The sequence below is a fragment of the Amblyomma mixtum genome, chromosome 7, assembly GCF_055824585.1.
Source record: "Amblyomma mixtum isolate Tamu chromosome 7, ASM5582458v1, whole genome shotgun sequence".
Taxonomy (NCBI): Eukaryota; Metazoa; Arthropoda; class Arachnida; order Ixodida; family Ixodidae; genus Amblyomma; species Amblyomma mixtum.
Window position 1 is genome coordinate 100331270 of NC_143018.1, and position 13649 is coordinate 100344918.

The window sequence follows — 13649 nt, forward strand, 5'->3', positions numbered from 1 at the left end:
GGCATCTACATAAAAGTGTGCCTGCAAAAGCGCAATTCTGCGCTGTCTTTCTTTCCGGTTTCACCTCCACTTGTTCATTTTATACATGGGGCTGTGGAAAATCGATTACAGTGCACTGACAGTCGAAAACTGGGGTGAGTGCCAACAGAGGTGCTTACACGTATTGGCCAGATTACAACTAATCGCCCGAAAATTTTGTTTCACTGGAATCTAATATTTTGCATCATCGGTTTTCTTACAATGGAACAGAAACTGGGATATTGAAGAGTAAACTGTACTTAGCCGTGCCAGGAAGCGTCTTTTCATGGACACTTCAATCAAAATTAGTAGGTATTTTCCTAATAGATATGCCCATGGCTGGAAAATACATAGCTGAGTCCTTCGGCCTGTTGTGCAGATTTCTTTTATGGTTCAGCAATAGTTTTTAACAGTTCAGACGTTTTGTGTGTGCTACTGTGTGAACTGTTTGACACAGCGAATATCTACTTCACTGAGCTGCCAGTTATGCGACTTTTTTTTTAGGTTTCTTGGGAAAATAGCGGTGTGCTACACGCGCTAATGGCTACACAGAAGCGAATTGTCCCCTCCCCCCCCCCTCCTCCCCCTGACTCAAAAAAATAATTTTCTCTCGAGTAAAAACGAACCAGAGTGTGGTTTGTGGGTGACTCGAAACTAGCTTTCGAACCGGTTGACATATACAAGCTATACACCAGCAGACAAGGAGACGAAGAACGCTGCATCTATCCGGTCACTGCTAGCAGTTCAGCCAGAATAGTCTCACTGCTAGCAGTTAAGCCAGAAAGTCTCAGAAATAGTCCTGAAATTCTTTTGTACAACCATGGCAGTTTTTTGTGCAAGCACATAGCAATTGGAAGCTTTATTTTTTTGCGCTTTATCTCTATAGACATTTCGGATCAGTTATTTCCCTCTTGACTTATTTCTTCTTTATTACCACCACCGTCTCTGTGCGCAACGCGCCAACGATATTTTGTGTGGTACCTTTTTTTTCTACTGAAAGTGTACTTGATCTCCACCATTGGGGGTCACATCAGTGTTTTTTTTTTCGTCACTTGCCTTTCATAAGCGCCTTAAAGAAAGTATTCAGTGTGCTCACCAACTGTAGTCGCATAAAACTCCAGAACAAAGCTGCTTTTCGCCGTCAAAAAACTCCCTTATGAAATAATGTGCAAATTAATATCGTCTCTTTCTTTAAGAAAAAGATAGATTTGTGTATGCGTGGTGTTCACCTCTTCCCTTTTGTAGGTGTGACAAGGCTGGGGCTTGACTTCAGGTTCGCAACACACCAACGCCTGAACCCGTACATTGACCTGTGCCTCCGAGTCGTGGCGCCTATTGCACTTGGCGTGCGTTCACCATTTCTTCACTTCCTTAACGAGATCAAGCTCGTAGATAGTATGCATGGCGCAGGACCTTCCACCTGCCTGCATGTCATCCGTGTCGCAGTTGCGCTTCTATCTTGCTGAAACTCAATGCCTTCTATTCCTGCAGATCAGTGCTGCGCTGTCAGTATTGTCTGTACAGGACGAACAGCATCCCGGCCGATATGAAAGCAATGTACGCGTGACAACCAAGGAGAGCAACCCTTGCCTTCTAAACCTCCTTGCTACAAAATATGATAGCTAAACAGAAGCATATCGCTAGCCATTAAGCAATCTTTCTTTCCAATCTTAACGGAGTTCGTTATTGGGTCTTCATAACGTGTGTCAGTGATGGCCGCTTCTGCCAGAACAGCAAACATTGCCTCCAAAACCTCCTAACTAGAAATTGTAATAGTTTTCCACGTGCGTACCGATGGCCCTTAATGAATCTTCCTTTTCAATCATAACTCAATTTGTTAATGGGTCTTAACAGCGTGTGTCACTGACGGGCGCTCGGGCGACGGCTATCGCCACTGGGGCCCCAAACTAGGGACTTCCACCTAGTGCTTCTAAGGATCGGTCCCTTACGGGCTGATCCAAACATACCTCCTGTCCCTACCAAATAAATGTTTCAGCCCCCACCCACTATACACAGAAAATGGTCTTTGAGGAAAGGAAACACGCAATAACTGACTCGCTTCTCGACCGAACCCTTAACCGAACCGTGCATGTCCAGGAATCCAGGACGTCGGCTGTTTGGGCCAGCTACCAGTCTATTCCTCAGGATGGCATCGCATTTCAATGGACGGCCTTTCTGACCCGAAAGATGCGGGTTCGATCCCGGCCGCGGCAGTCGAATTTCGGTGGAGGTAGAGGCCCGTGTACTGTGCGTTGTCAGTGCACGTTAAAGAACCCCAGGTGGTCGAAATCTTCGGAGCCCTTCACTACGGCGTCTCTCATGGCCAGAATCCCTTTGGGACGTTAAACCCTCATAAACCTTTGTTAAAATTGTTTTCATTCGATAGCATTAGGAGGGGGCTTGAAAGCAAAAACTGTCCGGTGGCATCGGCGTCTATGTGAAGCGTCCACCTGCCTGACCAGCGCATTTATGCGGGCGCGCAGTTGACGCTCATGTTGGACGCTTTGGGCCACGAGCCGGACCTATACTTTGAGAGCTACCGGTACCCGTTGGTGAGCAAGCTGATCGGCTGGTGCTTCGCTGCGTTCGGCCTGCTGCAGATACCGCTGTTCGCCTACGCCGAGCTGTACGGCGCCGAATTCGTGAGCCCCATTTTATCTCCCTCTGAGCGCGCAAGGTTCTCTAATACTCGCCAGAACAGTGCGGTTGTGTGCGTACGATATAGCGTTTCTTTCGAAGGCCACAAAGCGAAGTCGGGAGGCCATTCTGGTCTTAGAAATAGTTCGAGAATGTTCGCTCCCAGTGCGGTGGCTGATACCAATTCGTGAATTCGGCGAATGTTGATGCACTTGTGTCGTTCACGGGCCGTACTTGCCCTCCCACATCATGGTGGATCAAACCCGGATTCGTGCCGCCACCTACAGTGAACTCAGTTCCGCACGGGTTCTCCGAGATGCGCAGTGTTTCATTTGCTCCTGTTAGTATTGATGATATTGCAACGGACACTGCAGTCTTCACACACGAGGCTACCGCAAAATTTGAGTTGCAAAATGTGTCCGAAAGGTTTACTTTGGACGATAAATACAACAGAAATATTTATTATGAACGCAGCAAAAACAACTCGCGGCCGTTTGTAATGCAAGAGCAGAGGTGCCTCTACCTTGAGAGTGTTACAAAGGTGAGCAGCAATGTTTAGTGCAACAAGTGCTCAATCACCAGTGCCGCTATTGATTAAAACTTTCTCAGGAGAGACAGCTTCTTTGCTTTTTGTGTGCTCTTCTTAATATTTATCCCAGCAATTAGAAGAGGATGTTATACTTCTTTCCGGACACTATATATTCACCTTTCTGCGACTTTTATATTGAAATTCTATGAGCCTGCTGCAATTATTCTGCCATTGTGGATATAGAGACTATGTGTATGACGAGTTTCTTTTTTCAAACTGGAATACCTAACAAGTCTCTCTCCGGAGCCCTCCACTACGGCGTCTCTCATAGCCTTAGTCGCTTTGGGACGTTAAACCCCATAAACCAACCAACCATCTTCTTTGCAAAATTCATAGGCAAGTACCACGTACTGTGTCACGCCATGGTGACACCGGCGCACGGCGTCTGATTTGGTCTGGCGTCTCCGGTTGCATCTACTATTAGTCTACTTGGTCGCGCAGTGCGTTTCGCTGATTACTTGCGGTTTTTTGTACGTTACCGCGAGGCAGCACTCAAAGTGGACAAAAGACATAAAACCAATGGGATTTTCTATCTGCCGATTCGCTGCAACTCTCCGGTCAAAGGCGAGATAAACCGGCACATGTTTCCTCTATGTTTTAAGCTCAATATTGGATGGGACGAAAGAAGAAGGAAAAACTTTATTTGAGCCAGCACTAAAAGGCCCAGGGAAGAAGTGCGCTTACTCCGTCAAGGCCCGCTGACGATCTGCCGAGCCCAGATGAAGTCGAGCACTCCAGAAAAGAAGGGAGGGTAAAAGATATAATGGCAGCGTTGCATGAGTAGAGAATGATTTCTGTGTCTGCCTCGATCTCACGACTGTTAAGGCAGTGAGCTGTGTGACGCCATCCGAGGTTGTAGAGCATTAGTGGAGAGAGTGATTATTATCTAATTTGAAAACCTGTGACCGAAGCTATATGGCTGCTTGAAGTGTGTAATTCTGTCCAGGTGTTTTTTATGCGAACCATACTAGCCGCACAACCGAGCTCTTCCTTGCTGCGCCGCGCGCGGCCGCGTAGCTACCACTTGACCTACATCGGCGCACCACGTGATATGACGTCACAACAGCTGTGAAAGCTGGGGCTCAACTCGTGCGCTCGCTTGCGGACGCGCAGCCTCCACCGGCGGCCGAACTCCCGCTACTTCCGCTAGGGGCGCTGACGTCACAACAGCTGTGAAAGCTGGGGCTCAACTCGCGCGCTCGCTTGCGAACGCGCAGCCTCCGCCGGCGGTATGCTTCGCATCCTAGGCTTAACCATAAGCTAAGCCAGGCCATTTTTCACCGAGAGCATTACCTGCTAGCAATAATTTTGACTAGAGCAATTCCTCTTCAAACCTTGAAGAGAACAATTTCAGCATCAAGAACGTCACCGTGCAGGTATTTTTTCAGAAACGATAAACAACTCTTCCTTCAGGACTGAATGTGTGCAACGCTTGTAATCAGTAGTCGTCAGATTCGCACTAAATTAAGAGCCTGAAATTAATTTTAAGGAGACATGCAAGCGGTACCGTAGGCTGTCCAACCTCTACTATCATTTCTGCACGCAGTAACAGTTTTCAAGCTGCAGCCATTTTTTTTCACGAGCAACAGCTTATAAAAAAATTGGAGGGAACACTTGAGCTCCCCCTTGAGGGTATGACGTAGTAGATTAAATGGGTAAATCTTCATATATGCACAATTGGTCATAAGCTAAACATCCACAGATCCCTGGGAGCCTTCAGACCCTTCCTGTCGCAGTGGTGCGGCGGTTAAGCGATGCGCCACCACCCTGCGGTGGCAGGTGCTGCCATCGGTGGCGCTTGTGGGATCCACATTGCTCATATCGGGCAACCTCTCGCGACCAGTAAATATTTTAACTGCCAGCTGCCGCTGTGCGCACATTGCTAACTATCCGATGGGCAGTGTGCGATGACGCCACGAGGTTACGGGACGTAGGTGGACCGCCTGCCTCCAAGGTTGAGAGAAACATTTCGGGGATTTGTCGCTCGCTCCCTGCTGAAAAAAAGTTCTATGATGCAACAACCTCATAGAGGCTTCATCATAGAATATTGCCACGTTGTAGTGACGGCAGTCCAGTAGTCAGGAAGACACCAGCAAGACTTGCAAGCGAAGCTCTTTATTTGGGCTGACTTGCGCCCGCAAAAGAAGTGAATCACTCGGCGGCGGCGTAAGCAACAAACGTGCTCGTCGGTCGTCGAACTACGAATGCCCGCTGCTAGCGGCATCGTTCAATTTAAAGCCGGCAAGGAAACTTCGAGATAGCAGGTCGAGATCATCTAGAGTAATCAGGAAACGCGTAGATGCAGCTGTTCATGGCTGTGAACAGTCGAGATTAGACCGGTCGCTTCTCGCGTCACGAACAAAAATGATAACACCCCTTTTCTGCGGCTTTGCGCGAACTAACGGACGCTACAATGATACGCGGCAATATCATACAATCTGAATGATAGATCATACAATTTGTATGATATTCTAGGATATCTCTATGATGACTATGATTTTACAGAAATGTATGACGTTTGTATGATAATTTTCTATGATTTGTGTGATAAGTCTGTGATATTTGTATGATAAACTGTATGAGTTTATTGCATCATACAACTTATTTCAGCAGGGCTGCCAAATACGCCGAGAACCCCGCCCGATTTTCTTGCGATACGAATTCCTTGACGCTATTTCGTTAAAAAAATTTCCGTTGGTGATGTTCCCGATTTCTGTCAATAGAAATTGCTGCGAATGAATGGTGCTCCAAAGTTATAATCGGAGCTGAGTGCTGAGAGCAGACTCTATTCGCTGTTTTGTACCTATGCTTCGTTTTTGTGCCCAAATGTCTACTCTACGTGTTCTACTTGTCTACGAAGCCAGATGTGACAGCGTATGTGTTGAAGTAAGGTAGAAAACTGAATGAATGGTTATGATGTCGGCGTATACAAGCACTAAGTGCATAAATACGCTCTCGGGGACATCTTGAAATGCTTTATTTCACCAGTACTGGCGGATGGGTTGACCGTTTCAAATTTTCTCGCTATCTTTGTTTACCTTCCGGGGACCCATGCAAAGAGAGAGAGAGAAATGAACGGAAAGGCAGGGAGGTTAGCCAGGCGATGCCGAGTTGGCTGCCCTACACTTGGGGAGGGGAACAGAGGGAAAAAAGGGAAAAAAGCGGCAATGAAATGAGTTTTCTAAGTGTTCAGCGACCACTATGTCACGGGGACAGAGGGCGCGCACTGAAAACTTAAAGATTATAGACGGGAATACAACCCCGAGTCCCTTAAGAATCTGAGGAGCGCTTTCGCCGCTTTCCGTTGTGTGGAAGGTTGTGTCCAAGGCCCCAGATCGTTGGACTCTGTTAAAGGACGCGAGTCCAAGCGGTGCACAGTAGCAATTAAGAAACCGCGCTCTCGCTCAAAACGAGGGCAGTCACAGAGGAGGTGTCCGATCGTTTCATCACAACCGCACTGGTCACACGCTGGAGAGTCTGTTATTGCGATGAGATTGGAACAGACGTTTGTGAAGGCCACTCCCAGCCACAGGCGGCACAACAGCGAAGTACCACCGCGGGGGAGGCCGAATGGTACATGAAGTTGAAGCAAGAGGTCGAAGTGGGGCGTGCGGAGTGCCCAACTTCCAGGGGTAGACCACGACTGTACAGTCACGTTTCGGGCGAGCAGTTGAAGGTGCCTTGCTGCGTCAGCTCTTGTTAGTGGTATGCGGACAGTGTTGGTTGTATCGTGAGCCGATCGAGCAGCATCGTCAGCTAAGGCGTTACCAACAATGCCGCTATGGCCTGGTACTCAGTGGAAGATGATTTCATGATCATCTTCGATTGCCTGGTGGTGCAGATATCATATTTCCGCCACAAGTTGCTCATGGTCGCTATGTCTCAAGGCAGATTGAAGACATTACAGGGCAGCTTTTTAATCACAGAAAACAGCCCATTTTTTGAGGTGATTGTTTTGAGATATACTGTACACCGCAAGAAGTGAGGCCAATTTTGCTCCAGTAGAGGTAGTCCGAAGCGAAATTTGTGGATGAATTTGAGTCTGTCGCGCAGGAACGACCACAGCGCAAGCAGAACTGCAAAAAAACAAACAAATAGGAGCACCCTGAAGCTTCGCCTTAAATGTAGACAAGATATCACATTTTTTTATTTTAATTTTAATTGCTGTAATATCAATACAGATCCCCAACCCATTTTACCTTCACACGCGCCACAAAGCGTTTACCTGGTATCCTCCTAACACGCTTGAACCATCGACCCTTTGTGCCATATGCGTTGCGTGCACGCATGGCACGCAGAGGGCCTGGGTTCGAAGCCAATTGCTGGCGAATGACTTTCTCATTTGATATTCCTGGAAATAATTTCGTCGTGTTTCTTACGCCACCCTGCCAAACCTAGGTCACGGTGACGGCTTTTGAATCAAGCGAGCTGTGTACGCTATCGTGTAAAAAAAAAAAAGCAGACAATGTCTAATCCTTTAACTCCGTTCGCGAAACGAATTCTTTCCGTCGGAGCTTGTTTACTAGTGTGTTGCTGTAGTGCCTCTTTCGGCCAGTTTTGAAATCCGCGTTTTCTATCTCTTGCCCTTCGAAACCACCTCGGCAAACTTGTTCATCCTCGTGCGTCAAAGGACGTGGCATAGCTGCAGCGATTTTAGCCCCTGTATTTGTCTCGCGCAGGTGTCGAGTGTTTCCACACGCCCTTTCTACTCGCGATTAGAGCCGCCTCAATAGGTGTCGCACCTGCTGCACTGCGCTGTCGGCAGCCGAACGTTCTTCCCGTCATATCAGCGATATCTTTGCCGGGTGGTTTCCATCTCAGCTAAGATGTCTGCACACAGAGGGCTTTTGTCGTTACAGCCGATACTGAAGATGTCTTCCAACCGCAGCACACCATAGAAGGAATTCAGATATTCCACGCCTTTAGCAACGCAGCATACTCTCATCCGATTTGCTCCGGCATGCAATACCATGCACACTCGCGGTAGAACGACCAATTTGCACTGTATTTTTAATACAGCATTAGGCGACGTAGCGCAGCACTGTACTCAGCGACTTTTTCCGGCAATGGAGTGGAATCTACACAGCCGAACTATCTGGCGGAATGAGAAAGTTACGGACGCTCCCCTCCTGTAACCTTCCCTTCACTGCCAAGAGAAGCTGTCGGCGAGTGCCAGCGTGCCTTCCTGATTAGAGGGAACTAGAAGTTTGGAGCAGTGGAAAAAGAGAAAGCGCCAGCTAGAAGCTTGACGTGTCTACTGCGGAGGTGTTCAGTGGGATGCATTTATTGTCGCTTGTGCGCTCTTCCAGAGCAGCGCGAAGCGTGATACCAAATGCTGAAATTTTGAATATCGCGCGATCTTTACGGCGTGTGTTTATGTTCATTGTCCAATGCTTTGATTAGGCTATCATGTGCAGCGTCGGTCGCAAATCTTCCATTCGCATGGATAGTGTTTCAACAGTGTTTTGATTCATATTCCATCCGTGATAGATTACAACATCTTGAAAAATGAGTGCGAAGGCTCTTCTCATGATTTAAAGCTGGGGGGCTTGCGCGCGAAGGTTCTTGTGATTTAAAGCTGGAGGGCTTACGTGAACACTCCAGCACACGGCTGAAAGCAATGCAAAACATATGACTGATAGACTTTGAAACAGGGGTCTATTTCGCCAGGCCAATGTTATCACCTTTCATTAAAGAGCGCCTCCTATTTTGTGTTCGTGCTTTCGTACGCAGAAATTCGCCGACGTCTGCAATCCGAAATCCATATGGGGCCCCGACGATCCCGACAAATTCATAAAGTACCTGGACTATCTCGAGAAACACGGCATCAAGTCTCCAGCTCAGTTTTCCCCACTGAACGCTGCGGCCAAGGTGGGCACGATGGATTTTTTTTTACTCCGTAGCATACCGTGTATCTGACCGGTACTCACCTAAGGGGCAGAAACCTGGAGGCTAACAAAGAGGGTTCAGCTTAAGTTAAGGACAACGCAGCGAGCTATGTAAAGAAAAATTATAGGTGTAACGTTAAGAGATCGGAAGCGGGCGGAGTTGGTGAGGGAACAAACGCGGGTTAATGCCATCCTAGCCGAAATCAAGAGGAAGAAATAGGCTTGGGCAGGGCATGTAATGCGAAGGCAAGATAACCGGTGGTCCTTAAGGGTAACGGAGTGAATTCCAAAAGAAGGCAAATGTAGCAGGGAGCGGCAGAAAGTTAGGTGGGCGGATGAGATTAAGAAGTTTGCGGGAATACGGTGGCCGCAACTGGCAGAGGGCAGGGTTAATTGGAGAGACATGTGAGAGGCTTTTGCCCTGCAGTGGGAGTTGTCAGGCTGATGATGATGATGTTACGATTCACCCTTATCTGTCGCCCTCTGTCCGCCAGCTTCATTCATCTGAATGTTTGTTGCTTCATGATGTTAGTAAGCCTTTCCGAAGGACAGAGCGAGAGCTGGAGGGTCAACTTCTAAATAGCTACTTTTGTTTGGTCACCGCCAGCCTACAACCACATGAGCAGCAATGACAACAGTCATATTGCTGCCAACATCTTAAGGCATTCTACAATGAAGGCAGGAAGATGGGATCCTTGACAACTTAAGAAAAGTGTGAACAAGGATTCAGGGGGAGCCTCAGTACGCTAACCAACATTTCGACAAAAGCACAAGTCCTCTTGTTAAAACGTTCGCTAGCGATATCCTTGTTCAACATCTTAATAGAGACAAAAGCACAAGTCCTCTTGTTAAAACGTTCGCTAGCGATATCCTTGTTCAACATCTTAATAGAGCTATTTTGTTCACTCGTACATAATTTTTTAAACGCCAAGGTACGGTATGTTATCGAATCATAGTATGTGGTACGGTTGGCGTGGTGGGTATTATGGTTTGTGATGTGGTACGGTATGTTATGATATGCAGTATTTGATACGTGAGATTAAGCGCCTCGAAGCTACGTGTGGACAATGACGGTGCTGTAGTGGAGGCCTCCGAATAAATTTCGACTACTTGGTATTGTTAATGCATAGGCAGCTGCAATAACGTCGAAAGGAAGACATGATATGCATCCAACCTCTGATTCCTTTAAATATGTGTGGAAGTAAGATTTCTGCTATCGCAGTTAGCTTTCCTCTGGACGTTTGATGATAGCAAAACATTTTCAACTTTGAGGCAAAACAACAGAAAAAAAGCAATAGTGACATCAGGAAGTGTTGGAATTCTTTAATACGTCGGGAGGGAAGCTTTAGATAGTAGGACATCATCCCGATGGCGCAGAATGTTAACAGCGCAAACGCATTTCGAGTGCTTTACGCAGTGCAAACCGCGAAGCCCTGACGCAATTGGAGGCTTTTTGGAGCATAGGCTCTGGTTATCAAGGTATTGACCACGCAATAAATTGAGAGTATTTTATTTCCCGTCGGCATTAGAGCCTGGTTCCAAAGGCTTGCAAAATGTCCAGGTGCAAGCCAGCGCCTATTTATGAGGTGGCGCGTCGAGCTCTACACTTTTGTTTACCACACTACTGACCACAATAACCACAGATATGTCTTCTCCCAAGAGAGACATTGCCCGGGATAAAACCAAGCGAAAAATCAGTTTGGGCTTTTCCGAATTCGCGCTTTACAGATGAGCCAAGCCGTAGGCGTAGCGGCCACCACGGGCGCAGGAGACACGGCCGCAGGAGCCCTGCTAACGCCAGCTGTCGCCAGCGGGGCTCAAGACGCGGTGCTTCTGGGAGGAGCACCAGCCGTAGCAACCACTGCAGTTGACCCACAGCCAGTCCGTGATGACGTCATACGGCGCCTGTCCAGCACACTCGGCCGCACGCCCAACGAGCTGAGGCGCATGGAAGCGGTCCTGAACCGGAGAATGTCGGCAGTGCCTGTCCCTGAACAAGGAACCGCGGCGGCGGCCTCCACCTCACACAAGGCAACAAAAGACGGAACCCAAGCGTCGCCTAAGAAGTTTTCGCCACCATCAACGCCGCCGAAACTCGAAATAGAGCCCCTCCCACCGGAAGGCTACGAAGTCTCCGATATGGGAAATTTCGGTCCTGCCTGCAGGCCCACAAACGGCAAAATATCACCGACAAGTTACGCGCAAGGGGCACAAGGCCCGCTGCCGGTATGGGGACCTATGCAGCCCCTGCCTGCAGAGTTCGTCGGCCTCGAAGGGCAATTCGCGGCAACAACAGGTGCAAAAAGGCCTTCTGCTCCCCAGATTTCCGTGGCTCCCACAGGAAAGCCTCCTGCAGTCAATGGCCAACCCATGCCACCTATAGGAATGCTCCCTGGGGGTCTTCCACTTGCAGGCAATCTTACCCTCCAGCCTCCGGGCGCTGTTCCTCTGCCTGTTCGTGGCATTACTCCCGCGGCACCACAAATGCAGGACACCGGTACCCTCTCACCTCTGAAAAGCGCAATCCGCACTAATGAGCGTGGAGTCAGCAAGGGGCACATTGTCATCAACGCACCGGCTGCTCCGATAAGGCAATTGGGAAGTGACGCTTTTGGCGATGTTGCACGCCGTCAGAGCACTATACAAGGCCCACCGGTGGTTGCGTACAGCGAGTTCCTGCGCCGACCAAGCGTCAAGCTCACACTTCTTGAGCCCATCGGCAGCGCTGGGCCTGAACAGGAGCAACAAGTGCAGGAGCAGGTAAAGCGCGCCATCAATGACTTTCGCCGCAAATCAGTGGCGGCTATGCGGAGAATGAGTGCGGCGCCGCCGCAGTTCGCCGGCCCCCTTTCACCCCCTGGAGCAATAGGTGTAGTGCCAGTCTTGCCGAGGCAGTCTATCAGCGGGCCTGGTCTTCAACCGGACCTTTCATCGCCCCGAAAGTCAATCAGCGCGGGAAGCCTCCCTGCGATCCTTGTTTCTCCGCGACGTTCCATCAGTGCAGCGAGCTTCAGTCCGAACCTGGTGGCAGCCCGGCGCTCCATTAGCGGGGGCCCTGTCCCTTTGATTCTGACAGGTCCGCCTGCATCCAACACTGGTCTGGGCTTTCCTTCAATGATGGCAGTACCACGACGTTCCATCAGTGCGGACTCTCTTCCCAATCTGGCAGTCGCGCGACGTTCCATCTCTCCAGACGTTCTTGGCCCGCGACGTTCCATCAGCGCGGGAGGTCTGCCTTCGGGCGTCCTTGGCCCACGACGTTCAATCAGCGAGGGAGTGCTGCCTCCAGGCGTCCTTGGTCCGCGACGTTCCATCAGCGCGGGAGTGCTGCCTCAGGCCGTCCTCGTACCGCGGCGTTCCATCAGCGCGGGAGGTCTGCCTCAGGCCGTCCTCGTACCGCGACGTTCCATCAGCGCGGGAGGTCTGCCTCCGGGCGTCCTTGGTCCGCGACGTTCCATCAGCGCGGGAGTGCTGCCTCAGGCCGTCCTCGTACCGCGGCGTTCAATCAGCGCGGGTGGTCTGCCTCCGGGAGTCCTTGGCCCGCGACGTTCCATCAGCGCGGGAGGCTTCCCTCCGGACTTGGCCGCTCCAATGGGTGCTGTAATCCCACCCGGCTTCACTCCTGTGCCGCGACGATCAATAAGCGGCGGATATGTTCCATACCTGGTAGCGCCGCGCCGCTCTATCAGCGCCGAGCCCTTCCTTGGCCCCGACGCTCTAAGGCGCTCCAGCAGCGGAGCGAACCGTTCTTCGATCTCCTCAGGAGGCGCTCGAGAAACGTCTCCCGATTCTCGCGTCTCGGCAGCCGGCGCTGCGAAAGACACTGCAGAGGACGATGACAGTGAGGATGACGACGAGGATGATGATGATGATGATGACGACGGCAGCTCTTCTGGTGGCTCGTAGTCGACGCCGTCTGCAGCTGCTCGATCAGGCTAAAAGAAGTGATTGCAACCGTTCGCAACACTGATGCAGTTGTTGAAATGGCGGCATGCTAATTAGAGCCAAGGCTTTCAATTTTTAAGAAGTACGCGTCATTTTTTTTCGTTGTATATTGTTAAGATATTTTTCTATTCTATCTAGGTTTTGTTATGTACCATGTGCCACCATTTTGTCGTGCGCTCCACTTGTTCATCGTCCGCTTCTTGAATACTTTTTTTTTCTCCGTTGAGTTTGTCTCGAGGGTCGTGCAGCTCGTGGATGTGACTACAGTTTCACGGTGCTGGGATTTGGTGTCCAGGGTGACTACTGTTGAACGAAGAGTATTTTCTGTGTTAGCTTTGTTTGTTTCTTTAGTACTTTGCTACCTGGTTCATTGGACTAAAGACATCTGAGAGGCAATGGACTGAGAGACGCTTGCTATCGGGTGACATTTTTCTGCAAACAGACGCAGGATAATCTTCATTGCTGATCGCTAAAGTATTGCAGTGTTTCGCAGCGCACGTGCTTGATCATATGCCTATTTGCGCTATTTCGAATGGCCCCTTAAGTATTTGATCAGGTGTTGCAATTATGAA

The 13649-nt window shown here is 49.5% G+C and overlaps 1 protein-coding gene across 1 annotated transcript in view; it reads left to right on the forward strand.

The window, feature by feature from the left end:
* Window positions 1-13038, forward strand: part of LOC149336981 (uncharacterized) — a 28809-nt gene extending 15771 nt beyond the window's left edge. The window contains exons 12-15 of the mRNA XM_089554298.1: window positions 1264-1364; window positions 2502-2660; window positions 8978-9115; window positions 10861-13038. Coding sequence (XP_089410424.1) covers window positions 1264-1364; window positions 2502-2660; window positions 8978-9115; window positions 10861-13038 — 2576 coding nt within the window. The remainder of the gene's footprint in view (window positions 1-1263; window positions 1365-2501; window positions 2661-8977; window positions 9116-10860) is intronic.
* Window positions 13039-13649: the final 611 nt, after the last annotated feature.